The following is a 27,266-nucleotide window of genomic DNA, read 5'->3' as shown; positions in this document are numbered from 1 at the left end:
TTTTACACAAATTCCAATGGATTATTTGTGCTACTGAATTGTGCCGTAATTTGATGATGATGATGATGATGATGATGATGATGATGATGATGATGATTATTGTTATTGTTGTTGCTGTTGCTGTTGCTGTTGCTGTTGCTGTTGCTGTTGCTGTTGCTGTTGCTGTTGCTGTTGCTGTTGCTGTTATTGTTATTGTTATTGTTATTGTTATTGTTATGAGGACCCAGATTGTTGGGGGCAATATGCTGACTCTCTGTAAACCGCTTAGAGAGGCCTGAAAGGCCTATGAAGCGGTATATAAGTCTACTGCTATTGCTATTGCTATTGCTATTATGTTAATCTTTGGTGAGATTCACAGTCTTTGGGGCTCATTGGTAACTCAACAGCTCGAGTCCTAACCAAGGACCTAGGAACTGTTAAGGTAACGTTGGAGGATATAAGGTGTTCCAAGTAGGGTGGTTTTTTGTAGAATCAGAATGTTTAAGTCTCATAAATTTAAAATTTCCAAATACCGAGGTAGCCCTTTAGGTATTGCTCCAAGGGCTCCAATTACAATCGGGACAACACACAATTTCTTTTTCCACAGTCGCTCAACTTCAATTTGCAAGTCCCGGTACTTTGTGATTTTTTCTTGCTGATTATCTTCAATTCATGCATCTCCAGGTATTGCAATGTCAATGAACCATACTTCCCCCCCCCCAACTATTGTTATGTCAGGTGTGTTGTGAGCCAAGTGCCTGTCAGTCTGGATTCTGAAGTCCCACAAGATCTTGACTTTCTCATTCTCTAAAACCTTCTCAACCTGATGGTCCCAGTGGTTTTTGCTGTTCTCAAATCCAAACTTTTGGCACAATTTCCAGTGAATGATCTTAGCAACACGGTCATGGCGTTGCAGGTAGTCAGTTTGTGAAATTTTGCTGCACCCACTGATCAAGTGGTCGACTGTCTCGTCTTTCTCATTACAGAGGCGACATTTGCTGAATGTTGAATTTTTGCCTTCATGTAGTTTGTGGCTAAGGCTTGTTCTTGAGCTGCCTTAAGTTTAGGAATGGACTTCTAGTTTACTCGTAGGACTGGTTTTAGCCCTTTGGAGCCTTCAGGGGCCTTCCGGAGGCTTTCCTGAAGGCTCTGGAGGGCAAAAAACGACCCTACGAGCAAAAGTGGTTTGCCTGTAGGGCCATTTTTTTTGTGGCTGTTTTCACCCTCCCCAGGCTCCTATAAAGCCTCTGGAGCCTGGGGAGGGCAATAAAAACATGAACACATGCAACATGCGTGCACACGTACGTAGCGTACGCATGCATCTTACCGTCCAGTGACGCCTCTGCGACGCTCCAGCTGCTCGGTGGAGTGTCACGCAGGCACTGTACACTCCATGTGTCTTCATGGAAGCGCCCAAGAGCTTAAAGACTGGTAAGGAGTGCGGGCGGGCCCTCCGTAGCACTGTACTGGAATGGTACCAGGTACTCCGGGCAGGCTCCAGTACACCCGTACTGGTGTCACTGGTGTCTCCCCTGTAATCAGTCCCATATATCCAGATCTCAACCGAACCATTTTGTTTAAGTACTCTGCTGTGTTAAATGTTATTTTCCGGTTCTGGCCGCACATAAGGTAAGTTGTTTTGATATGGGGATTCCAGTGGGTCATTTGTTTGGTATATAGAGCAAGGTACCTGTCTCTCACCCCCTTATATGAGCAACAATCAAATAGGATGTGAGCCAGGTCTTCTTCCTCTGCCGTTCCGCAAATGCAGACACGCTCATTGTCGGGTATAGAATGGAATCTCCCATATCTGATCATTGTGTCAAGCTGTTCAAATCTCCCTCGCTTAAATATCTCCCTGAGATGTTTTGGCAGTCGTAACTTCAAATAGCTGTCTACTTGAAATGTACATTTGCATTTGCTCAGCCATTTCAGGCTACCCATCTTACTAAGGATATATCATTTTGTGCTTCTATATCCTTAATTCTTTGGGCAGCTCTGTTTCTGAGTTGTTCTCCTGTTACACAAGAGACAGGAAGCTTCTGACAATTTTTTTTTTTAACAATACAACATCAACATCTGTTTTGCTTTACATTTGACTACATTTTGAGGCATTTCCATAATGACAAAATCATTTTAAACATCAAAAACTACAGTCATCTTCTTCCCTCCCTCCCTCTTTCCTTCCCTCGTTTCTTCTCTGCTACTCCCCTTCCTTCCCTACCTCCTTCTCTTCTTCCCTCCTTCCTTCCCTCCTTTCTTTTCTCATTCTCTCCTTCCTTTCCCCCTTCCTTCTCTCCTACATTCCCTCCTTCCTTCCTTCCCTCCTTCCTTCCCTCCTTTCTTCTCTCCTTTCTTCCCTCCTTCCTTCCCTCCATTCTTCTCTCCTTCTCTCCTTCCTTCCCTCCTTGCTTCCCTCCCTCCTTCCTTCCTACCCCCCTTTCTTCTCCTTCTCTCCTTCCTTCTTTCCTCCTCTCCTTTCCCTTCTCTCCTTCCTCTTCCTCCCCTTTAACCTTCCCCTCTTCTTCCCATTCCTCCCCTCTTTCCTACTCTTACATTCCCTCCCATTCTTCCTCTGCCTTTCCCTTTCTCCTATTCCTCTCCTTTCTCCTCTCCTTCCTGTCTTTCCTTCTACTCCTCCCTCCATCCACTCTAATCGTTGTTGTATTTACATATTCTCCTCTTCAGAGGATGACCTGGTTCTCTTTTTCTTTTCTTTTTTTCCCTTATTTGAAAGTTATATAAAAAAGGCAAGATTTACAAAATACAAGATGCAAACATAGATAAAGCTCTTTACATATTTTCATCTCCCATTGCTCATCTCGCCTTACCTAGTATGAAACTAGGTTGCTAATTCCATGCAGGTAGTTATAACGGATTACCTATCAGCTTTTCAAGTTATTCCAACGTTGTGATCTAATGGTGTTACTCAATGGTGAATTCTCACCTCTAATACATTTCTACTCTCATTTGTCCCTCTGTCTTTGTATATTGTTTATTTAAGTTGTTGCTTAGATCGTTTTAAGTTAGTCAGCTATCTCCTTTTATATCTGAATCTTCACTGTCTCATCAAGCCATTTGTACAATTTCTCCCAGACTTTATAAAAGTCTGTATCTTCTTTATCGTTAATCCGCATTGTCAATTTGTTCATTTCTGAACTAATTCTAAGATTTTGTTCATCACCATTGTGCTAGTGGGGGCATTTTCACTCTTCCAGCACTGCGCATAAACGATCCTTGCCGCCATCAAGATGTGGACGAGAAGGTATTGATTGGTTTTACATATTTTTTGATCTCTTATCCCTAATAGAAAGATTTCCGGCTTAAGACTTAATTTAATTGACATGATTTCATTCAGCCATCTTAGCGTTTGCTTCCAATATGTCTTAGCCACTGGACACGTCCACCACATGTGGTAGTACGTGCCCAGTGTTGTTTTACATTTCCAGCATTTGGCCGATAATTTTGAGGAAATTTTTGCCAGTCTTGTCGGAGGGAGATGCCAGCGGTAGAACATTTTGTATATATTTTCTTTATAGGCCGTCGATTTGCTTCTGACAAAATTTGTTAGTTTGGTGATCCAGGAGATTTGCAATTGTAATTTTATTTGCTCTAGTAGACATAACTTGGGGAGTCTATCAAACACACACACACACACCCAGAGGAAGCAAAGTGTGTTTTTCTCAGGGCAAATCTGACTGAACGATTGGTGCTTCTGCAAGTGTGTTAAAGTTTGATATAATACAAGCTGAAAACCATGAAACCTAAACCAATAGAATAAAGTAAACAAGTGAAGGTGACAAATGATTAATAAGTCATAGTGTTTGTTTCCCACTAGAGTTAATGGGTGTATATTTTGATAACTCTTTCTTCACCTAAGGAAATATTAGCCAACTGTCTTTCAAACTAGGCTTCACTTGCTTTTATCTCAGTTATGGGAAAAAGAAGATAGTGGACCAGGAAATCCTTGAAGAAATTTGTAAATCTAGAGACTATTTAATGGTTGCTCAGGAAGTGAGAGTCCACCAGTCCACCAGCACAACGTCCCCAGTTGAACAACTTTGCAAAGTGCGAGGCCGAAACATCCTTGGTAAGTATTGATGAGATATGTTCCCATATCTCAGGGGCTGCCACAAAGAAAAGGGAGTCAAGCTATTCTCAAAAAAACATCTGAGGGCAGGGCAAGAAGCAATGGGCGGAAACTAATCAAGGGGAGAAGCAACTTAGAACTAAAGAAAAATTCCTGACAGTTAGAACAATTAATCAGTGGAACAATTAATCAGTGGAACAGCTTGCCTCCAGAAGTTGTGAATGCCCCAACACTGGAAGTTTATAAGAAGAGACTCATTAACTGTTTGTCTGGAAAAGTTTATGGTTTCTTGCCCGAGCAGGGGGTTGGATTGGAAGACCTCCAAGGTACCTTCCAACTCTGTTATTTTGTTCTGTTAATATCACTTGTTATGAATTTGCTCAGGGATTTATCTAAACTGCAGAAAAACATCCTTCTGTTTCAATATTTTCTCCTCTCTGTGCAGTGATCTGGCATTGCTGTAAGGAGAGAATTTTTTGAAGTAAAACTCCTAAAACTTTAACCTTAAACTGTCTACTATTGACCTCACCCTATTCTTAAGAGGTCCGTAAGGGGCGTGCATAAGCACACATCATGCCTACCGTCCCTGTCTTATTGTCCCCATTTATTCATACCCATTTCATTCATACTCATGTTTAATCTTATAGCTATTATCTTAATAGCCGAGGTGGTGTAGTGGTTAGGGTGCAGTACTGCAGGCCACTTCAACTGACTGTTATCTGCAGTTCAGTGGTTCTAATCTCACCGGCTCAAGGTTGACTCAGCCTTCCATCCTTCCGAGGTGGGTGAAATGAGGACCCAGACTGTGGGGGCGATATGCTGACTCTGTAAACCGCTTAGAGAGGGCTGAAAGCCCTATGAAGCGGTATACAAGTCTAACTGCTATTGCTGTTGCTAAATCAAATAAATAAAAATAAAAAGTAGCAATAATGTTTTCCTTGGGTTGTATTGTATGCTAGGCACCGCAACCGCAAAGTTTGCCGGTGGACTTGATCCAGAATTCAATGATGGAACTCCAAAATAAGCAAGCTAATATGAAGGCTACTCTATTAATTCTTCTATTACAACTACTTCTTTTTGCTCCTAAAAGGCATCCAGAAGATGGGATTCTCTTTCTACATCGGCCTCTACTGCCTTGGAATCTTGATCACCAATCCTTTTTGGGGAGGTGAGGACCCAAATTTAATCACGATATGGAAAATTTAGCAAATTAAACAATTTAGATAAGTAAGCTCCATCTTCAGATGGTTTTTTTGTGTCCTCCTATATAGACCAGGGATCCTGAAACTGTACTGCTGAGTTGGTCCAATGAAATGAATATGCTTCTCCTTTTGTCTCCTTTGCAGCAAAGGCTTCAAAATGCCCCAATGACTGGTTGAAGAAACAGGGAAACTGCTACGGATATTTTGATGCAAAACTAAGTTGGGATGATGCTGAGGTAAGGACCATTTTTTTCCTCCAGTCCTGGTGCGGTGAAAGGGTTGTTGAGAAACCAATATTGCACAAATTGGGATGTTTGAATTCTGAGACAATTTCACGCATGAGCCGTCTTCTTGTCCTTTATTTGCTCCTAGATGGAGTGCCAGAGCTATGGCCCTGGATATCATCTGGCCTCTATTCTCAGCCGCCAAGAAGCTGCACTAGTGTCTGTATACACCAAAGACAAACAGAATTCAGCTAGCAATGTCTGGATAGGGCTCCGTGATGTCTCCGAGGTGAGTCTGACATGTTTCATTTCATTGGTATGGATATGTATGTATGTATGTGCATGTGTGTGTGTGTGTGTGTGTGTATGTATGTATATGTATGTGTACACACACACACATACATACATATACACATGCATATATATATACACACACACACCACATTTTTTGCAGTATAAGATGCACCAGAATATAAGACGCACCAAGGTTTTGAAGAGGCAAATAAAATTAAAAAAGATTTTGCGCTTTGCAAACCTCCCAAAAACGGCCCAATTTTTGTGAAAACAGACCTGGTTTTTGTTTTTTTTAAAGGGCATGAATAGCCTTTGGGAGGCTTGTAGCATGCTCCTGGAGGGTGGGGTGGGGGAAAAATTGAGCAAAAAACAGCCCATTTTTTGCTCACTTCTGCCTTCCCCAGCCCCTAGAAGCTCTCTGAAAGCTTCCTAGAGGCTATGCACAGCCATTTTGGTGAAGGGAGCAGGGTTTCCGGAGGCAAAAAAGTGCTGTATTCCGTGTATAAGATGCACCAAGATTTTCACCCTCTTTTTTTGAGAGAGAAAAAGGTGCGTCTTATACTACAAAAATACGGTATATATACACATACATACACATACCTGGTCTACATATTGCATTTTTCACTGCAATTTTCTTCTTCTTCTTCTTGTGCCATACCTGTCATTGGACATTGGGGATCCTATTCAACAACATGATCACCACTGTCCGATGGCAGATCCATAATAAATTTGGTTATTTTGCTTGCTGTGGTTAATGTATTGCTAGAATCTGAGATTATTTGTTGATGCTTATAAATGCAGTCAGTGCTGGATTTAGGCACAAACTAAATAAGCTACAGTTCACGCCAGCATCATCTGGACAACCTTCCGAATTTGTTCTTTTTGGGTTTCAGAAATTTAGGTGGTGCTACTGTTGGTATTAAATTCTTGTGTAGTCAAAATTATTTAAATATTTTTTTGCTGATGTTTAAAAATAGAAGTAAAAAAAATTATGAACTCATTAAGATGGGGTTGACACAAAAAAGAGGGAGGCAAGCTATTATCCAAGGCACCTGGGGCTAGGACAAGAAGCAATGGGTGGAAACTAATCAAGGAGAGAAGCAACTTAGAACTCAGGAGAGATTTCCTGAAAGTTAGAACAATTAATCAGTGGAACAACTTGCCTCCAGAAGTTGTGAATGTTCCAACTCTGGATGTTTTTAAGAAGATGTTGGATAATCATTTGTCTGAAGTGGTGTAGGGTTTCCTGCCTAAGCAGTGAACTGGACTACAACCCTTCTAACTCAGTTGTTCCTATCTGTTCTGTTCTGTTCTGTTCTGTTCTGTTCTGCTCTGCTCTGCTCTGCTCTAATTATGAAGCTTTATTATGTCCTGAGATATGAGATGAAGACATTTATTTATTTATTTTTCCTTTTTTCTCTTATGCATACTTTTTTCTTATTTATATGGTATCTATTTGCAAAGTATACTATTATAATCTATGAGAGTTATCCAGCAAGACAAATGAAAAATATATAATCAGCATACACTTTCTTTTGAAAATAATTTGTATTTTTCACTTACCATTACTTACTATTAAAGTCTGTGTGTTCATAGATATTAACTATGGGATAACACAAAACACACACAACACACACACACAAATGTGCGTGTGTGTGTGTGTGTGCTGTGTTGTCCCACAGTCCTGTTTAGCTACATTTTAGATTTCAGATACATTTCTGACACATAACATATCTCTAAAAAATTGCCCCTCTGAGCTTCCTTTAGCTTAGGTCCTCACTAGTCTACATCCTGCACTGATTGCAATGATACCAAGAGTAGTCTAAATTATGACAAAATAGCAGTGCTAGGTATTTCACACACCCTTTTTTTGAAGGAAAGACCATCTCATCCTGAAGGTATAATAACAAAAGTTCATTGCAAGCGGCATTCCACTTCTACTTTTAAGGTAAATATGAATGGTGGGGGAAGAATGGTAGCCCAAAATATTTCACAAAGTTTAGCTCTGCACACTAAAATTTCATAGAGCTGAATGTCAGATGCAACATATATAAATTTCCACCACATTCACTGTCATGAATTGGTCATGATATGATGCCTTGTTATTTTTTTTATCTTAATGGAAGTGTGCTACAAATTTGTCACTTTATCGCTGGGAAGATTGCTTGAACTTGTTCATCATAGCTAGTATCTAAGAACTGCCCATCACTCAACTCTTTTGGCTAATCTGTGTAGTTTATCATCCCAGGTGGTTACTTACCTTCTTAATATGTGATCTTGGTCTGTCCTTCATCAACAGAAAGGGCGATGGAGATGGGCTGATGAATCCACTTTCAATTACAAATCCTGGGCAGGATTACAGCCAGACCACACTTATGGGAATGAACATTGTGTGGAGCTGTTACATTCGACAAGTAAGTTAACGCATCTTAGTTGGTGGTCCCTGATGAACCATGTACTCAGGGCCTTCAGGAAAACAAGGGTTGGTTTGTTTAACTTGGAGTTATCCTATAAGCCAGAGGAATGGAAACCATATGTTTCATGGAGTTTTCCATAATTCAAAACTAAAGATATCCTCACTCTCAATATCTCATTTTTTAAATAAAAGCGTTTAGGAGAAATGGCTAGCTTTCCATGAGGGCAAAACTACATAACTGTTCCACAGTTCCCCAACTGTTTCCTCTCCCTTCCCCTCCCTCCACCCCTCCCCTCCTTCTCCTCTTTCATTCCTCCCCTCCCATCTTCTCCCTTCCCCTCCCCTACTCTCCTCTGATGAGCCAAGTTTTCAAATCAGAGCCAATCAGAAAAATTATTTTTTTAAACAGCATGGACTCATCTCATAAGTCAGTGGAATAATTCAAAACTAAAGATGTCCCTCCCTCTCTCTTATAATAGCCTTTAAGAATAATGGTTAGCTATCCATGAGGAAAAAGCGGAATTACTGTTTTCCAGATATAATGTAGTCTGTTTTTTCTCTAATAGCCTTTAGGGGAAATGGTTAGCATTCCATGTGGGCAAAGCTGGATAACTCTTCTCCAGATATAATTCAGCCTTTCCAAAACTGGTACCCACTAGATGCATCGGAGTAATCTTTTCACCACAAATGGAGGTTCAACAGATCTTGAAAGCAGTGAGATGGAGAAAACTGGTCTAAATACTTTGAAATAACATGATATGTCCTATTAAATGCTCAAAACTGGCCCTCTTGTTAGTAAAAGTATGATAGGCACCAGAGGTGGATTCCTATCGGTTTGGACCAGTTCAGCCGCGTAGTAACTCGGCCTGCCATGCCCCTGAAACCGCTTCTATCTGCGGCGCCATTGGCGCTACCATCTTGTTTTTTGCTTCTGCCCATGTGCAGAAACATTTTTTTTTTAGTATTGAGCATGCACATCGTCCCTGAGTAAACTGGCAGTGGCAGCAGCCAGAACCCATCCCTGATAGGCAGGACAATTATTCCTCAGAGCAGGTCCGAAGTGTAATGAAAGGGCAGGACAATTATTAGTTAAATGATTTTTTGTTTGTAATTTTTACTGTGCAAGACCTTAGTGGGATCTTTCCTGCCCTTGCGTAAATGTTTTGGATCAATTCAGCTCTTCACTTACTTTCACTTATTTAGGCGTTCATTGGTATATCTGTAGTGAATGTATTCCATATTCTATTTTTACCTCAGGAAATTTCTTCAGCTAGTTTAATAATCAGGGGCAATTAAGGTCAGGAACTACACCTCTCACTTCTAAATAAAAAAGTGGTTTTGGAATTGTGAGATCAGGGAAAAAAGATTTATAGGAATTCCTCTCCTCTCCTCTGCCTTCCCTTCCTCTTCCCTTTGTCCTGATTCCTGTATCTCTTTCTGCCATAAGAAGGGGTACTTTTACTTTTACAATGACAATTCAAATTTTTTTTAGGGGGTATATCAATAATTGTCTCCAGTTCTCCATTTATTTTCTGGAAAGCAACATTCTTTTTGCTCTTTCTAGGAAATTATCCTGGGGGTCAATGGAGATTTTTTTTCATGAAATTTAAAGGCTGACAATATTTTCTAGGTCACGGTTGAAGGAATTAAGAAGCAACTTCTGACCTGTCTTTTGCATTGCAGATTTTAAAGAGTGGAATGATAGGGCATGTGAAGCTCTTAACGCTTACATCTGTAAGTATCAGCAGTAGAGCCCTTTGGACGACAGCAACTGTGACGTGACCAGTACCAACTATGAAATACTTGGAAATCTGATCGACACCCTGTTGATTTTTACTGCCTCTGAATCATCAAGAATGACATGCCAGATCTTCTCTCTTCCTAGCCACATTTCCTGTTAGAATAGACAACTTTACAATTACCCTGTTCTCCTGATTTTTCTCGGCGGCAATACAATACAAATAAACTCTCTACAGCACATTTATACATTTCTGAGTATATTTTATGCCATTCGAGAACATGGTATGGCAACATTTGGTGGGATAGGTGGAGTGGAAGCTGTTTTTTGGCTGCCACAAATCCAAGTGTTTCCTCCAGTGGTGGGTTGCCAATTCTTTTACTATCGTTTGGGCGAGCTCGTGTGACACTTCTGTGCATGCACAGAAGCATCCAGGTGGGTGGCCTCCTGCTGCTGCTTCTGCTGCTACCGGTTCGCCAGATCCGGGCCGAACCCAGAACAATCCACCTCTGGTTTCAACCCAATGTTACAGTAGAAAGATACAAAAGGAATGAATGAAAGAGAGAGGAGAAAACACAAATTGGCTCCCAAGGGTAGCCAATGGTAGCAATGTCCCAAAAGTGGTTTATCAAGAGGCAACTGGACTTTCTGGTTTTTCTTCGAAGATGTTTTGCTTCTCATCCAAGAAGCTTCTTCAGCTCTGACTGGATGGTGGGGAATGGAAGGATTTATACTCCTTGCAGCCAGCTGGTCATTTGCATCCTTTTAGTAGGCCGTTAAGGCCTCCTGGAGGTTTATCTGTGGTCATCAAGGTCACCCGAGTGGTGCAAATGGGTTTGGAGCCTTCTTGGAACTGTTGAAAGGACTGTGTTGTAGATTGGAGATACAGTAGATGATGTTGCATTCCTTCTCCTCTGTTGAGAGACGACTGATCAATTTTGACATAGATGGCCTTTTTGACCCTTCTTTCAAATCTGCAGTCTTCTCTGTCCAAAATATGGACTTTGCTGTCTTCAGAAAAGTGGCCATTGGTTTTTTTTAAATGCAGGTGGACAGCTGAATCTTGTTCTGATGGGTTTGTTCTCCTATGTTGTGCCACGCGTTTATGAAAGTGGTTGCTTTCTTTCCCTAACATGCAGATATGAATATGGCTCACTGCATTGTACTGGATATAACTGTGATGGAGAACCTATGGAACACGTGCTACAAGTGGCATGCAGAGCCCTCTCTGCGGGCTTGCGAGCTGTCGCCAAGCTCAGCTCCACTGCACATGCGTGCACGCCTCCCACTGGCCAGCTGATTTTTGAGTCTCCGCCGCACATGCACAGGGGAGGGGTGCATGTGACAGAGAACTCACATGCGTGGGGTGGGGATGGGGATTGAGAGAGCATGCATGGGGAGGGGGAAGCTCAGGGGATTCACTGTGCCCTCCCCACTGCCCATTTTTGCTCCCAGGAGGCTGCAGGGAGGCCCACTAGGCCCAAACGGGGCACAAGGGGGGGTCACAGGCACATATGCAGGGGGGCTGAGGGAGGACAGGGGGGTTGTGCATGCATGCACAGAGAGGAGGGGCACACGTGTGTGTGTGTGTGTGTGTATGTGTTGCATTATGGCTATGGGTGCACATTATGGGTGTGGACGTAACAACAAAAATGTTAGCCGTCACTGGCATATACCATGCTGCTCACTTTGTTTCTGGGTGTTTTATCTAGGGGTGGGACTGTAGTAGAATTAGGAGACAATGAAGCCAAGCGATGCAATATAGGAAAAGTTTATTGAATGCGCAGGTTCAAACATGCCAAAATAAGCATCAAGGGTTTGAACCCCGAAGGGTCCTTAAAGCCATACATTTATAGTGCAAATTACGTCATCATCTATAGAGGCAGTGTTTAAGCATATAAGGTCATTTTTTCAGCAACTATATAGTAGGGAAGAAGTTTCTGAGGTCCAAATTAAGGAATTTTTAGATAATGCAAATCTACCCAAGATCTCAAATGAAGCAAAAGGGGTACTGAACCAAAAGATAACATTAGAGGAACTAGAAAAGGCAGTTAAAAAAATGGGAAACAACAAAACTCCTGGCATGGATGGTTTGCCAGTTGAAATCTATAAATCTTTTTTGGAAATTTTAGGACAGGAGATGATAGCAATATTTAATGCTGTCTTGACGGACTCTATTGCACCGAAATCATGGGCCGAGGCTTATATAACCCTTTTGCCTAAAGTTGGAGCTGACCGTACCCAAATTAAAAACTATAGGCCCATTTCACTTTTGAATGTGGATTATAAAATTTTTGCAGCTATACTGGCAGATAGACTCAAATTTTTCCTTAACAAATTTATACACTCGGATCAGAACGGCTTCCTGCCGTCAAGGCATTTGAAAGACAATGTCAGAATTATTTTGGATGCCTTAGAATATTATGAAGCTCGGCCAGATAAACAAGTGGCATTTATGTTTCTTGACGCACAAAAGGCTTTTGATCGGGTAAATTGGAATTTTATGTTGTCACAACTAGAAAACATGAAGTTTGGAGAAAGTTTTTTAAATGCAATTCGGGCAATTTATGTACGACAAACCGCGACAATATTGGTAAATGGAGAAGAGGCGGGTGACATTGTGATTGGTAAAGGCACAAGACAAGGATGCCCGCTAGATAAGATCTTGTTTGGTGGAGACAAAAAAATGTTATCGAAGATCTACCAATTTTTGACCTGCCACGATACTAATGAAGAGATGGACAAAAGCCTTCTAACAGTATGGGAGAGAAACCTAGGTTATGAAATTGAAATGGGCAAATGGTGGGATCTATGGAGTAAGACCATTAAACTTACAACATCCACTGCATTCAAAGAAAACATATACAAGATGGTTTATAGGTGGCACTTCCCCCCAACGAGGTTAGCTAAGATGTTTCCTGGGTTATCTCCATTGTGTTGGAAATGTGGAAGAAAGGATGGCACATTCTACCATATTTAGTGGTCCTGTACTGAGGCCACGAAATATTGGAAAAGGATTAAAAAATGGTTAAAAGAGGTTACCGGGGCAAACATTGAATGGAGACCTGAGAACCTGTTACTAAGCATCAAACCAGATAACGTAAGTAGTTCAATATGGCATTTGAGCCTGCATATAATTGTGGCCGCAAGAATAACCTATGCACAATTTTGGAAATCCACCACTATACCGCCGGAAGACGCATTAATTAAAAAGATCTACGAATGTGCAGAAATGGATAGAATGACGGGTTGGCTGAGGGACAAAGGAGAAACAGAACATTATCTTAGCTGGAACCTATGGTATATGTGGGCGACTAGGAGAACAGCAGGGACTTAAAATGGGGAAAGTTAACATAAGTACTGTAATAGATCCCTGAATCTTGCAATGAGAAGATGTGGCTTAGAGATCTAATAATTGAGGAAAGAAAGAAAAACTGGGCTGTGAATGACTGTCACCGTGGGGGGGGAGGGGGGGTTGTATGTCTAAAACGGTATCTGTATCTGTATGTTTTACTTTATATTGTTATGTATGATTTGTCTTGTTTATGTCGTTGTATTTATGTCGCTGTATTGTGTTTTTCTGTTTTTTAAAGGTAATGTTTAATAAAAACTATATTTAAAAAAAAAAAAACATGGCCTGTAGAACTATGGTTCATAATTGGGCCTCTTAGCCCACCTTAGTCCCCCCTTTGTGACTCATCTGACATTTCCAGAAGAGTCACATACTCAGGTTCATTGGATGGTTCTTCCACAGGACGCATTTTCTCATATTCCCATAGAGCCATTACCTGTGCTGTTGCTTTTCGCTCTGCTATTAAGGAAAATACAGCTTGCCTTCTCCCTGTGGGCTATTTCTAGCACCCACCTTGGGCAGGCCTGTCCATAGGGTTACATTGAGGCGTACTGGAGTGTTGGGATTATAACATACAGTCTTTCCTTGCAGGGTGCACAAACTATACATAGTTTTGTTATGAAGGCAATTCATTTTAGTAGACTTACACCCCTGGGGTGACTGCGTATACACAATCAATACAGTGGGCACAACAACAACATCCACATTCACAGGTACAAAATCAGCACATATGGTTAGTAAAGATGATAAAAGACGAAAATAATTAAAGGTTAGTATGCTGGTCCACTATTCTTCACCCGTGCGTAGAAAGTCAGCTTCCGGAGTGACTTAGCAAGGGTTCTCCACTGCCGACCTTTGGAAAATTCGCCGGGGGGGAAGGCTGCGCTGGCTCTCCGTCTTCCCTTCCAGGTGCGGGATCTGCTTCAGGTGCAGGATCGGCTTGGATTTCCCTTAAAGTGTCTGTATGCAACCGTCCGTTAGCGAATGGGACACCAGCAAATGGCCACCAGTCAACCGCTAATTGACTGTTCCGCCAATTGATTGTTGGACCGTTGGGTTGGCGTACTTCACAATACAAATAATGCACACAATGAAAGCAAGAATCACAATACCTATAGCAATACAACAAAGGATATAGTTGGACTTTATTGACGAATCAATTTCAACTTCAACGGTTGGTCGCTGGGATGTGTGGTCCATTGTTTGTCAGCGGCCCTCTTTACACGAGTCCAATGTATCCAGGTTTTAGATTCCGCAATCTTAACAGCAAGTGGAGATGTCATAATTACCTCATAAGGTCCCTTCCACCTCCCTTCTAATTGTTCCTTTTTCCAATGTTTTACCCATACTCGGTCCCCTGGCTTGAAAGAATGACACTTAGTTACCAATCTGGGAGGGGTCTGCTCTAACACATAATTCCGCAACCTGTTTATTTAGTTCCTGCACCATTTCCATGGCCCAAACTCCCCCCTTATGCCCCAAATCAGGCCATCCAGTCAAATTGCGCCGCAACAACGTCGGAGGCCGACCAAACATCAACTCATATGGGGAGAGTCTATGTTGTCGTCTGGGAGCACTCCGAATTGCATACAATGCAAGGGGCAAAGCATCGGGCCACTTCAAGTGTGTTTCCGCACAAATTTTGGTTATCTTTTCTTTTAAAGTCCTATTCATCCTTTCCACGGAGAACCAGATTGTGGGTGGAAAGAAGAATGGAAGCGCCATTTCACCCCTATAGCTTGTGCAATGGCTCGATTAATATGATGGACAAACTCCGGGCCATTGTCTGATGAAATAAAGGAGGGGTTGCCAAATCGAGGAATGATCTCCTTAAGTAAAACCTTTGCTACTTCCTGTGCCTTTTTCGTTCTAGTAGGGAACGCCTCTGGCCATCCCGTGTATAAATCCACAATAACTAGCATAGCCCGATAAAACCCACTTCGTGGCATATCAGTAAAGTCAATCATGACTGTGTCCATAGGATAGTAGGCAATAGGTATAGTTCCTGGTGGAAGGGAAGGACCCTGCCTAGGATTAACTCTAGCACACGTTTCACAGGAAGATGCGACTTTTACTGCCATCCCTGCTAACCCATCTATATAGTAATCCCTCATAAGAGCGGATTCCAAAGCTGTTTTCCCCATATGGGTGGTTTCATGAGCGGACCGAACCAATTGCCATGCCACTGTGGAAGGCACATATATTCTTCCATCCGGAAGAACGTACCAGCCCTTATCGATGACCGCCATCAAATTGTTGACTGCCTTATCACATTCAGCTAAAGAATAGGAGGGTTGGATGTCTACTGGTATAACCCCTAAATCCAAGGCCACATTAATATACATGTCTGGTAGAGGCTCATGACGCAATGCTGCAGCTCGTGCTTCAGCATCTGCTGCCCTGTTCCCTAAAACAATTCTATCATCACCTCGTTGATGGCCTCTACAATGCATAACTGCCACCTTTTTTGGTTTTTGGACAGCATCTATCAATCTCTGAATTAAATGGCTATGTTGTATATATTTGCCAGCTGAATCCCTAAATCCCCTTTCATTGTATACAGCACCATGAGCATGTAAAGTTAAAAAGGCGTATTTACTATCCGTCCATACATTCAAGCGTTCACCTTCAGCCCGTTCCAATGCCCGAATGAGGGCCCACAATTCTGCCACTTGCGCACTTTTTCCTGCTCCCAACGGCCCGCTTTCAATTACCCCCTCATCATCAACAATGGCATAGCCTGCAACTCTCATCCCCTGATGTATATAACTAGACCCGTCGGTAAACCAGTTATAATCCACCTGAGGCAAAGGTATGTCAGTTAAATCGGGTCGTGTGGAATAAACGGTTTCCAACACTTGTACACAATCATGCTCCACCTCAGTTTCTGTGGGCAAGAGGGTAGCAGGATTTAATGAGGTAGAAACCACTAGATGAACCTGGGGGTTTTCGATCATCATGGCTTGGTATTTGATGAGTCGTTGGTTACTAATCCACAAATGGCCTTTCCGATCAAGAATTGCTTGAACAGAGTGTGGGGTGTGGACCTTGATGGGGCAGGAAAAAGTGAGTTTGTTACAATCTTGCAGCAATTCTGCGATGGCTGCTAAAGCTTTCAAACAATGCGGCCACCCTTGCGCCACAGCATCTAGCTGTTTTGACAGATATGCAACTGGTTGTTGCCACTGGCCGAGCTGCTGAGTCAACACCCCTAAAGCGACATTCTTTCGTGTATCCACATACAAATTGAAGGGCTTACTCAGATTTGGCAAGGCCAAGGCCGGAGCTCTTAACAGAGCTTCTTTAATTGCATCAAAGGCTTGATCCTGCTCCTTTGTCCAAAGGAAGGGGTCTGTCTTACTTCCCTTGGTAGACGAATAAAGTGGAGCTGCCATTAGCGCATAATTTGGAATCCAAATTCTACAAAAACCTGCCAAGCCTAGAAAGCCTCTCAATTGCCTCCTATCGGTTGGCCTCGCCAGATTAAGCAACGCTTGCTTTCTCTCCGGGCCTAGTGCTCTTTGCCCTTGCATTATGTCATAACCTAAATAACGGACTTTTTGTTGGACTAACTGAGCCTTACTTCTGGACGCCCGATATCCACAATCTAACAACAAACACAACATACGTCTCGTATTTTCCCAACAACCGTCCCGTGACTATCCAGTAACCAGCACATCATCCACATATTGTAAAACCGAATCTCCCTGTTGGAAGGGGATAAAATATTGTAAATCCTTGGCTAACGCGGTTCCGAAGAGAGTTGGGGAATTTTTGAACCCCTGAGGTAACCTTGTCCAACTATATTGGCTCCTTGTTCCAGTATACGGATTTTCCCATTCAAAAGCAAACAATGGCTGGCTAACAGGATGAATGGGTATAGTAAAGAAGGCATCCTTTAAATCAATCACTGAAAACCATGTAGCATTAGGCAGGATGAGACTGAGCAGAGTATATGGATTAGACACCGACGGGTGAATTGTGACTGTCCTATCATTAACCACGCGCAAATCTTGCACTGGTCTGAAAGACCCGTCTGGTTTTAGGATAGGCAGAATTGGAGTGTTCCATGGGGATTGAATAGGAACCAACACTCCAGCATCTAAGTATGTTAGAATACAGTCGTATATAGACAGGATGGCTTCCCTCCAATAGGGTCGTTGCTGCCCAATGTGAACAGGAGTTGCCAGGGGCTTCAATTCCACAATAATAGGGGGGTGATGTGCTGCAAATCCCGGAGGGTTATCCTCAGCCCATAGTCCTGGTACATCAAATTCCCTCCATACATCCAAACATTCTTCCTCAGAAGTCCTAACCACCATCAACCTCCACACTTCATCAGGCCGGTGACTAACAGTGAGATACTGCTTTCCCTCATCAAAGGAAATAGTAGCTCCTAACTTGCTCAACAAATCCCTTCCTAACAATGGGACAGGACATTCGGGTATATACAGGAACTCATGTTGAATTTCAGAGCCCTTAAAAGTACAGGTGACTGGTTTCAAGACTTGATGTCCTACAACTTGTCCAGACACCCCTTGTACTTGAATTTGGTATGGACCAGGAGTAGTTATTGGGTTATTTATCACCGATCGTCCAGCCCCTGTGTCTACTAAAAAGGTAGTCTGTTGACCCCCAATATTCAGAGTAACCATTGGCTCGGGGGGAGTCTGCTCCAAGCCAGGTCCCCGTCAATCTGACCAACCGATTCCTGCCAATCCAATTCCCTCTACTCCTGCATTTACTTGAGCATTAAAACCTCTTCCTCCTTGACCCTGAGCCGGTTGCGATCCCCATCCACGACCTGGATGTCTGGGTGGCCCTCCTCGGCTCATCATCCCTTGCCCAGGCATTCCACGACCTACCATGTTACGTCCCAACGGGCGTCGCCCGGGCGGGCCCCTAAACACTCCACGTCCTCTAAGAGTCAACCTTTTTGGACACTCTCTCTGCCAATGACCTTCAGATCCGCAATGGGCACATTGATTTGGCCCCAATCCTGTCCTTCCTCCCTGTAAGGCCAATGCCAACAACTCCATCTTCTTATGCATACGATCATCTTTGTCCTTCTTCTCAACCTTATCCCTATTCACATACACTTTCCTAGCCACCTCTACCAACCCGGTCGTATTCTTTCCCAACGCTCCCTCTAACCTTTGCAATTTCTTACGAATATCCAACGCACTTTGTGCAATAAACCTCTCATTCAACATCCTCACATTCTCTGGAGCCCTCGGGTCCATCTGAGTATACAACTCATAAGCCTCAATCAACCTTTGAAGGAATGCTCCTGGACTCTCATCTGCTCCCTGCATAACCAATGAGGGCTTAGACAAATTCACAGGGGGTTTTCCTGCCTTCTTGAGAGCTGCCACTATCACGGTTTGATACGTTTGTATCTTTGCCATGTCACCTGCTACCTTAGGATCCCAACCAGGGTCCCGTTCCGGTGCCTCTTCCAAAAGTTTCCGAGCCCTATCTGCTTCTGTATGATAACGTTCTCTAAAAACCTCTCGCATTCCTGCTTTGCATTTCTCTCTCTCCTCTGCTGTTAGCAACGTAGTTAACAGCTGTTGTATATCTCGCCAATTGGGGTTATGACTATGCATAATGGTTTGAAACAGATCCGTCATTTCCGTGGGCTTCACGGACAATGGACCAAAATGCTTCCACCAATTCAATAAGTCCGTAGTTGAAAAAGGGATATATTGAAAACAAGGGCGGTACTCAAGATCTCCCTGGGCATTGATGGCCACCTGTTGTTCTGATACTCTTAATGGAAAGAGTCCTTCCTTTTCCTCTAACAATGTACTTTCCTCTTTCCCGGCTTCCGCCCTCTCTGCCTCCTGCTGTCCGATGATCTCCTGCCCCCACAGCACTTTCCTTATCTCCACTACCCGCAACAGCAGCACCCATAGCCTGGGGCACAACAATGCCTACAGGTGCCGATGCATAGGGAGGGGGAGGTCTGAAGAGTTCCCCCTCGTCTTGGGCAAAAATCCTTTTCTTCTCTGACTCCTTTTGCTGCTACATTTTTGACACATCTCGACGCTAACCTCAACTTCCCCTTTTCCTTCGGTCTAACCACACACAGGCGGACCATTTCGGCTTGACACTGCAATAATTCATCAGCCTGTCCTGCTACAGCGTCTCCCCACTGATCTATATATGGAAACTGATTGGGATAGTGTTCTTCGTCTGCAGCAATTAACGAAGTTAAATCATCTATAATTTGATTTCGAAAAGTTCCTCCCATTGGCCATCCTACCCCCATATGTGGCCACTGGTTCTGACACAAGTAAATAAGCCTATCCTTGGTCAATTTTGGGTAAGGGACTCTATATTCAGTGTGGTTAAAATATGAGTCAAATCCTTTAATCATGCAGTCCAGCGGTGTGCTGGGTATGCTGCTTCCCCCACCCATTCCTAACACACTACCAGCGACCTGAGGCCCCAGAAGCCGGAACTCAATGGCCACCTGCAGGAACTGCGCTGGTTTAACCACCCACACAACCTATACGGACTTCATTAGGAACGCCGTCCCGAGTCCAGGGGGGTGATCAGGCCCCCTCTTCTATCTTCAAACGAGATAGGTACAATACACTTTATGAAAATACTCGCCTGAGACGTCTTCTCCCCACGGATCCTGGCCAGGAAACACCACAGCTCCTTTCCTAGGTTTGCAGGGTTCTTGGACTCACAATGTGTGTCCCCCTTGGTGTGGGTGGGCTGCTGTTGCTGCTTCCCAGGGCAAAAGAAGACCCATGGCGCCTGGAAGCCAAGGAGCAGCAGCCCCACACCCCAACGGGGCAAAGTGGCCCTCAGCAAAATATTGCCTTAGCTTCTCTGTCCCATCTGGGGTGCCAGAAAATGTAGTAGAATTAGGAGACAATGAAGCCAAGCGATGCAATATAGGAAAAGTTTATTGAATGCGCAGGTTCAAACATGCCAAAATAAGCATCAAGGGTTTGAACCCCGAAGGGTCCTTAAAGCCATACATTTATAGTGCAAATTACGATATCATCTATAGAGGCAGTGTTTAAGCATATAAGGTCATGAGAGGAACCAAAAACTGTCTATGCCAGATGGCCAACAGTTACTATTCCTAAAATATACATGGTCAGCATCTTATAGATCATGCGTGACATAAACAGGGCCCATCTTGCAAGATAACAGGAAACTCCCCGTCTGGGTCGACTTGTTCCCAGATGTGTAAAAATATTTATTGCTCCTTCAGCAACTGTCAGCAATTGTTTTCTGCTTAATGGTGCAAAACCTCAGCTTTAATCAGAGTATTTGATATTAAACATGGCCTGTAGAACTATGGTTCATAATTGGGCCTCTTAGCCCACCTTAGGACAAGCATCTGCCTTAGTGTATCCTTGGGTTTGAAGTGTAGATGTTTGTTGTATTGGCTGAAGAGCCTCCTGAGCTTTTTTGATATTCCTACAACATATGGAATGATAACGTTGCTTCTTTTATTGTTCTCTTCAGTGTCTGTTATGGGAGGACTCCTGTTGGCTTTTTTTCTTTTTTTTTAGATTTGATGAAGGCTCATTTGGGATGGCCACACATTCTGAGGGCTTCCTTGGTGTGTTTTAGTTGGATTTGGATTTGGATTTAACTTTATTTGTATGCCGCCCTTTTCCCTGAGGGGACTCAGGGCGGCTCACAATTCAGGGGGAGGGAAGTACAAAACAAGTTATACACATGAAGACAATACATCGTTAAAAAGCACAACAGTCATACTATTCGGGTGGGGTTGAAGTCTTTAGCCCCAGGCCTGTCGGGACAGCCAGGTTTTAAGGGTTACGCAGAAGGTCTGAAGGGTGGTGAGGGTACGAATCTCCACAGGGAGTTCGTTCCATAGGGTCGGAGCAGCCATTGAGAAGGCTATCCTCCGGGTAGTTGCCAGTCGACATTGACCGGCTGATGGAATTCGGAGGAGGCCTAATCTATGGGATCTTATTGGCCTAGTGGAGGTAATTGGCAGTAGGCGGTCTCTCAAGTGCAGTAGGCGGTCTCTCAAGTTCCTTTCCTTTCCCATCTTTGCTGATAGGCAGGCCTTCAGCATGGTGGTGTAGGGTTCTGATGACTCCCTTTTTATGCTCCAGTGGGTGGTGAGAATCAAAATGTAAATATTGCTCTCTGCGTACGGATTTTCTGTAAATGTCCAATGTTAAGGCTTCTGTTTTCCTCAATGTGTACTGCATGGTCCAGGAAGGCTAGACTATTTTCCTTAACATCTTCTTGTGTGAATTTGATCTATTTGTCCACAGAGTTGGTATGTTTGGTAAATGCTTCTAATTCCTCCATTTTGATCTTGACCCAAGTATTGTCCACATACCTAAACCAGTGAGTGAGTGGAATTCTGTAAATGAATCTAGGGCTTTGGTTTCAACCAAATAGTAAATTATAAAGGTAAAGGTTCCCCTCACATTTGCCAGTCGTCCCCAACTCTAAGGGGTAGTGTTCATCTCCGTTTCAGCGCTGTCCAAAGATGTCTCTGGGGTCATGTAGCCGGCTTGACTAAATGCCGAAAGCGCACACAACGCTGTTACCTTCCCACCAAAGGTGGTCCCTATTTTTCTACTTGCATTTTTATATTCTTTCGAACTGCTAGGTTGGCAGAAGCTGGGGCAAGTAACGGGAGCTCACTCTGTTATGCAGAGCTATGGATTCGAACCGCCAAACTCACAACCTTTCTGATCGACAAGTTCAGCATCTTAGCCACTGTAGTAGCAATGGTTAAAAAAAAAACCCCATCAAGATGGCCATCATGACTAAAACCGAAGCACCAACCTGCTTTTCCAACTTACAAATTGTTGAAGGGCAGAGCTACTAGTGAATCCCACCTAACCACAATATTTACAAAAAGTTGGCAAACCCCTCTCTGTGGGCACCCGAGCCCAGCTCCACCATGCATACACATGCACCTCCCACCAGCCAACTGCTCTTCAAGTCTCTGCTGTGCATGCACGTGGGGAGGGGGGCACATGCAAGGGGTGGGTGGGTGGAAACATGGGGGAGTCACACTTTTGGCACGTGATGACAAAGAGGTTAGCCATCATTAACATAGGTAAAGTCCCGTAGAAGGAAATTCTGAATCAAGAATCAACCAAAAAAAGTCACATCTTAAGTTTAAAACAGAAGAGATGTTATCAAAGGGGAAGGAAAAAGATTGTACACATCACTTCCTAGATCAAACCTGCCCTGCTAGTTCCTGTTTTACCTGCATCCCTTTTATATCTCTACCTCTGAAAAAGGTTAATGGCGTGCTGAATGAGATTGAGACAGGTTGGGACTTAAGAGTCTTTACTTTCCCTTATCCTGCTTGCCTCTACTCCCCTTTCTGTGCCCTGTCCTTTAATCAGGTCCCTGAACTTTGCAATCATGACCTGTCTTTAATTTTGTAAACGCTTACCCAATTTTTGATGCCCCATTTTTTAAGCAAGTGGTGAGCTAGAAGCAGAAGAAACATTATCTTCCCTTCTATACAAATACCAATAACATTAGCACCCGGACTCTTACTGTATATCACTTCATAGTGCTTTACAGCCCACTCTAAGTGATTTGCAGAGTGAGGATATTTCCCCCAATGATGTGGGTCCTCATTTTACCAACCTTAGAAGTATGGAAAGCTGAGCCAACTGGTCAGAACCGAACTCCTGGGTGTGGGCAGAGTCGGCCTGCAATACTGCATTCTAACCACTACACCATGTTGTCCCCAATTAGTGTCTGAACCTGGTGCTGAAGCCAATGAAGCATACCAGACACGATGTGCAGGTTTTGTTTCTTTTTATTGAAGTGCTTCAGCAAAAGGGCTCCCAGCCAGCAAAACGCCAGAATAAAAGATCAAGAAAAACTTTATACAATTTTACTAAAGCAGAAGATGGAACAAGGAGGGATATATAATAAATATCATCTAATAAACATTTTAGGAAATCTAAAAATGTGTCTTGTTGGTCTCTAGCCATCCCTATTCCTAAGCCTTTGGTAATGAATGCTCCAGGAATTATCTAATACACATTCTGTTCTTACAATCAGTGGTGGGTTCCGGATCCCGTTGCACCAGTATGCTGTGACGGGACCAGGCGTCCACCTCGGGCACGTGCGCTGCGCACCTATGCACACCCACCGTCCTGCGACGCTCTAGCTGCTCGGCGGAGGTCGCGGAGGTGCCAAATGCTACGCATGTGTGAATAAATGACCCGGTTGACTTAAAAGCAGATAAGGAATGCAGGCGGGGGGTGGGCCCACGAAAACACCATTCCAGTATGGTGGCTGCTGCTCCCAGCTCCAACTGGTAGACCTTTTCCGGGGCGTACCGGCTGAAACTCATGCTGCCAACCCTATTTCTGACTTCTAGCTGAGGTATGCAGGAGGTCTAACTCTTTGTTACTGCTGTCAGTTCTCTAACCACCTAGAACAGGTAGAAGTGCTACAGGTGAATATTCTCTGTGAATAAACACTTTTTGTTTTTGCCAGGCAGACTGCACAAATATAGGTTTCCCGATTTTCTTTCAAGTGTGTGCCATAGCCTTGCTTTGTTTTTAATCAGACAACCCTTATTATTGCTGTCAATAATAAGTCCTGAAGTTATGCAACTGAACCAATCAGGGGCCAGAAGATCATTAACCTTCTCTATCAGTAAATTCCCTGGAATCAGACATTTACTGATTCCCAGAAAGGGGCAGAAAGTTATCAATTCTCCAGCGATATTGAATAGCTGAAAAGCAGCTAACAGACCATTTATGAAAATGATTAGAGAAGGAAGCAGGCGAACTCAGTTTTCTTAAAGGTTCCCCTTGTGCATATGTGCTAGTTGTTCCTGACTCTAGGGGGCGGTGCTCATCTCTGTTTCAAAGCCGAACAGCCAGCGCTGCCCAAAGACGTCTCTGTAGTCATGTGGAATGAAACAGTGAAACAGTGCATGGAGCACTGGCCAGCTGATTTTTGGGTCTTTGCTGTGCATGCGTCCCGTTTTTGGTTTCAGGAGGCTTTAGGAAGGCCTGCTAGGCCCAAAAAGGGTTGCAGGTGGGATGTGGTGTGCCCGCCCCCCTGGGGCCCATTTTTGGTTCCAGGAGGCTTCTGGGAGGCCTGCTAGGCCCAAAACATGTTGCAGATGGGATGTGGTGTGCCGCCCCCCTGGCACACATTTTTGGTTCCAGGAGGCTTCTGGGAGGCCTGGGAGGCCCAAAATGGGGCATGTGGGGGTGTCATGTGTGCATGCACGTGGAGCACAGAGGTGTGTCTCACACAAATGTGAAGGGAGTGGAGTGCACAGTGGGGGTGTCGCACACACATTGCATTATGGGTGTGGGTACATGCACATGCGCTGTCATGAGCATGTGCATGCTTTTGGCACACGAGGGCAAAAAGGTTAGCCATCACTGGATTAAATTACAACTGGAGAACGGTTATGCAACATTGCCTTCCTGGAAAGCTAACCATTTTTCCTAAAGGGTATAACAGGTGAGAAAAAAAAGATTAAATAATATACTGGAGAACAGTTATCCAGCTTTTTCCTTATGGAAAGCTAACCATTTCTCCTAAAGGCTATTGTAAAAAAAACACAGATACAGAAACAAAGACAGAGAGGACGCCTGCAGTTTTGAATGAGGAAAACTCTATGGAACCTATGGGCTCCATTCCTCTGTCTTATGGGGTGACTCTAAATTAAAAAAACAACAACCCAACCCTTATTTTCCTGATAGTCCTGGCTGGTTCATCAAGGATGAAGACTTGATTCATCAAGGACACTAGGTAAGAAGAGTTGACTTACCTGAGAAATATGTCAGCTCTACACATTGCTCCACTTGATTTGTTCTCATTGTAATGCCAGCCCTATCTTAATTCTGCTATCTGGGGATTGAAATCTTTACTTGCATTATTATTATTATTATTATTATTATTATTATTATTATTATTATTATTATTATTATTATTATTATTATTATTATTGTTATTATTGTATACTTTATTCATTAAACATGAAACTCAGCCAACTGAACATTCAAAAATGCATTATCAATACCAGTGACTGGTGCTAATGGTTGATATGATTTGCTGCCAGTGTCCTAGGTATGAACCAAGTACCTTTTTAAATTTAAGATGTTCGGAGTAGCTCAATTTTTTGCAGTTCCGCTGGTGTTATTGCAGGAAGCTGCAATTTGTTGATGTATCTTGTAAAATTCTTGGACATGGTGTCAAGTGCCCCGATGACAATGTTACATGAATTGAATTGAATTGATTTTATTTGTAGGCCGCCCTTTTCCCTGAGGGGACTCAGGGCGGCTCACAGAAAACCAGGGAGGGGGGAATACAACACTAAGACGACAACACATAATAAAATAATGAGCAACATGCATACAACATTCGGGCGGGGTAATGGTCCTTATCCCCAGGCCTGACGGGCGAGCCAGTTCTTCAAGGCTGTGCGGAAGGCCTGGACGGTGGAGAGGGTGCGAATCTCTACGGGGAGCTCGTTCCAAAGGGTCGGGGCCGCTGCTGAGAAGGCCCTCCTCCTTGTGGTTGCCAGCCGACACTGGCTGGCCGATGGAATACGGAGGAGGCCCAACCTATGAGATCTTATAGGTCGTAGGGAGGTAATTGGCAGAAGGCGGTCTCTCAAGTATCCAGATCCACTGCCATGTAGGGCTTTATGGGTGATCAGTAGCACCTTGAAGCGCATCCGGAGATCGACAGGTAGCCAGCGCAGCTCGCGGAGGATAGGTGTAATGCGGGTGAATCGGGGTGCACCCGCGATCACTCGCGCGGCTGCGTTCTGCACTAGCTGAAGTCGCCGGATGCACCTCAAGGGCAGCCCCATGTAGAGCACATTGCAGTATTCCAGCCTAGAGATCACGAGGGCCCGAGTGACTGTTGTGAGAGCCTCCCGGTTCAGGTAGGGTCGCAACTGGCGCACCAGGCGTACCTGGGCGAATGCCCCCCTGGTCACAGCCGCTATATGATGGTCGAATGACAGCTGTGGATCCAGGAGGACTCCCAAGTTGCGAACCCTCTCTGAGGGGTGTAAAATTTGACCCCCCAGCCTGAGTGTTGGATTAATGGCCAAATTTTTGGGAGGAAAACACAACAGCCACTCGGTCTTTTCTGGGTTGAGCACAAGCTTGTTAATCCTCATCCAGTCCATGACGGCTTCAAGCCCCCGGTCCATTACGTCAACCGCTTCATTGATTTGGCACGGGGCGGACAGATACAATTGAGTATCGTCCGCATATTGATGGTATCTAATCCCGTGCCTACGGATGATCTCTCCCAGCGGTTTCATGTAAATGTTAAATAGTAGGGGGGATAAGACCGAACCCTGCGGCACCCCATATTTCAGGGGCCTTGGGGACGATCTCTGCCCTCCCACTAACACCGACTGCGACCTGTCCGAGAGGTAGGAGGAGAACCACCGTAACACGGTGCCTCCCACTCCCACCTCCCGCAGTCTTCGCAGAAGGATACCATGGTCGATGGTATCGAAAGCCGCTGAGAGGTCAAGGAGGACCAGGATGGAGGGATGTCCTTCATCTCTGGCTCTCCAAAGATCATCCATCAATGCGACCAAGGCGGTTTCAGTGCTGTAACCGGGTCTGAAGCCTGACTGGAAGGGGTCTAGGTAGTCTGCTTCCTCCAAGGACCGTTGGAGCTGGAAGGCCACCACCTTCTCAACAACCTTCCCCAGAAAGGGGAGGTTGGAGACCGGGCGGTAGTTGTTAAGGACAGCTGGATCTAGGGATGGCTTCTTCAGAAGGGGTCTCACCACCGCCGCTTTCAGTGCGGCGGGGAAGTTCCCCTCCCGAAGAGAGGCGGTTACAACCGCCTGGATCCAGCCTCGTGTCACCTCACTGCAGTTAGAAACCAGCCATGAGGGACACGGATCCAGAGCACAGGTGGAGGAACTCACAGCTCTCATGGCCTTGTCCACATCCCCGGGGGTAACCTCCTGAAACTCAACCC

The 27,266-nt window shown here is 44.1% G+C and overlaps 1 protein-coding gene across 2 annotated transcripts; it reads left to right on the top strand.

Moving 5' to 3' along the window:
• Positions 1 to 3,912: 3,912 nt before the first annotated feature.
• LOC148046395 (C-type lectin LmsL-like) lies at positions 3,913 to 10,185 on the top strand. 2 transcript variants are annotated; one of them, XM_087714117.1, is made up of 7 exons: positions 3,913 to 4,069; positions 5,160 to 5,237; positions 5,416 to 5,507; positions 5,644 to 5,784; positions 7,666 to 7,737; positions 8,089 to 8,203; positions 9,889 to 10,185. In XM_087714117.1, the coding sequence occupies exons 1-7, from the start codon at positions 3,979 to 3,981 to the stop codon at positions 9,954 to 9,956; spliced, it is 657 nt and encodes a 218-aa protein (XP_087570243.1). In that variant the 5' UTR covers positions 3,913 to 3,978; the 3' UTR covers positions 9,957 to 10,185. The 2 variants fall into 2 exon arrangements, with proteins under 2 accessions (XP_087570243.1, XP_087570244.1); XM_087714118.1 differs by lacking the exon at positions 7,666 to 7,737.
• Positions 10,186 to 27,266: the final 17,081 nt, after the last annotated feature.

The sequence above is a fragment of the Thamnophis sirtalis genome, unplaced genomic scaffold, assembly GCF_051295495.1.
Source record: "Thamnophis sirtalis isolate CommonGarterSnake01/CBP01778 unplaced genomic scaffold, rThaSir2_p1.2 scaffold_4, whole genome shotgun sequence".
NCBI classification, from domain to species: Eukaryota; Metazoa; Chordata; class Lepidosauria; order Squamata; family Natricidae; genus Thamnophis; species Thamnophis sirtalis.
Note: the sequence above shows the minus strand (reverse complement) of the source record. Positions and strands in the feature narration are given on the sequence as shown.

Bases quoted from the DNA above. Each gene is read 5' to 3' on its own strand.
- LOC148046395 (XM_087714117.1), top strand. From the start codon at position 3,979: ATGGTTGCTCAGGAAGTGAGAGTCCACCAGTCCACCAGCACAACGTCC. The intron at 5,785-7,665 runs GTGAGTCTGACA...CTTTTTTTGAAG, and splicing joins GGCTCCGTGATGTCTCCGAG to GAAAGACCATCTCATCCTGA. The intron at 7,738-8,088 runs GTAAATATGAAT...CTTCATCAACAG, and splicing joins ATTCCACTTCTACTTTTAAG to AAAGGGCGATGGAGATGGGC.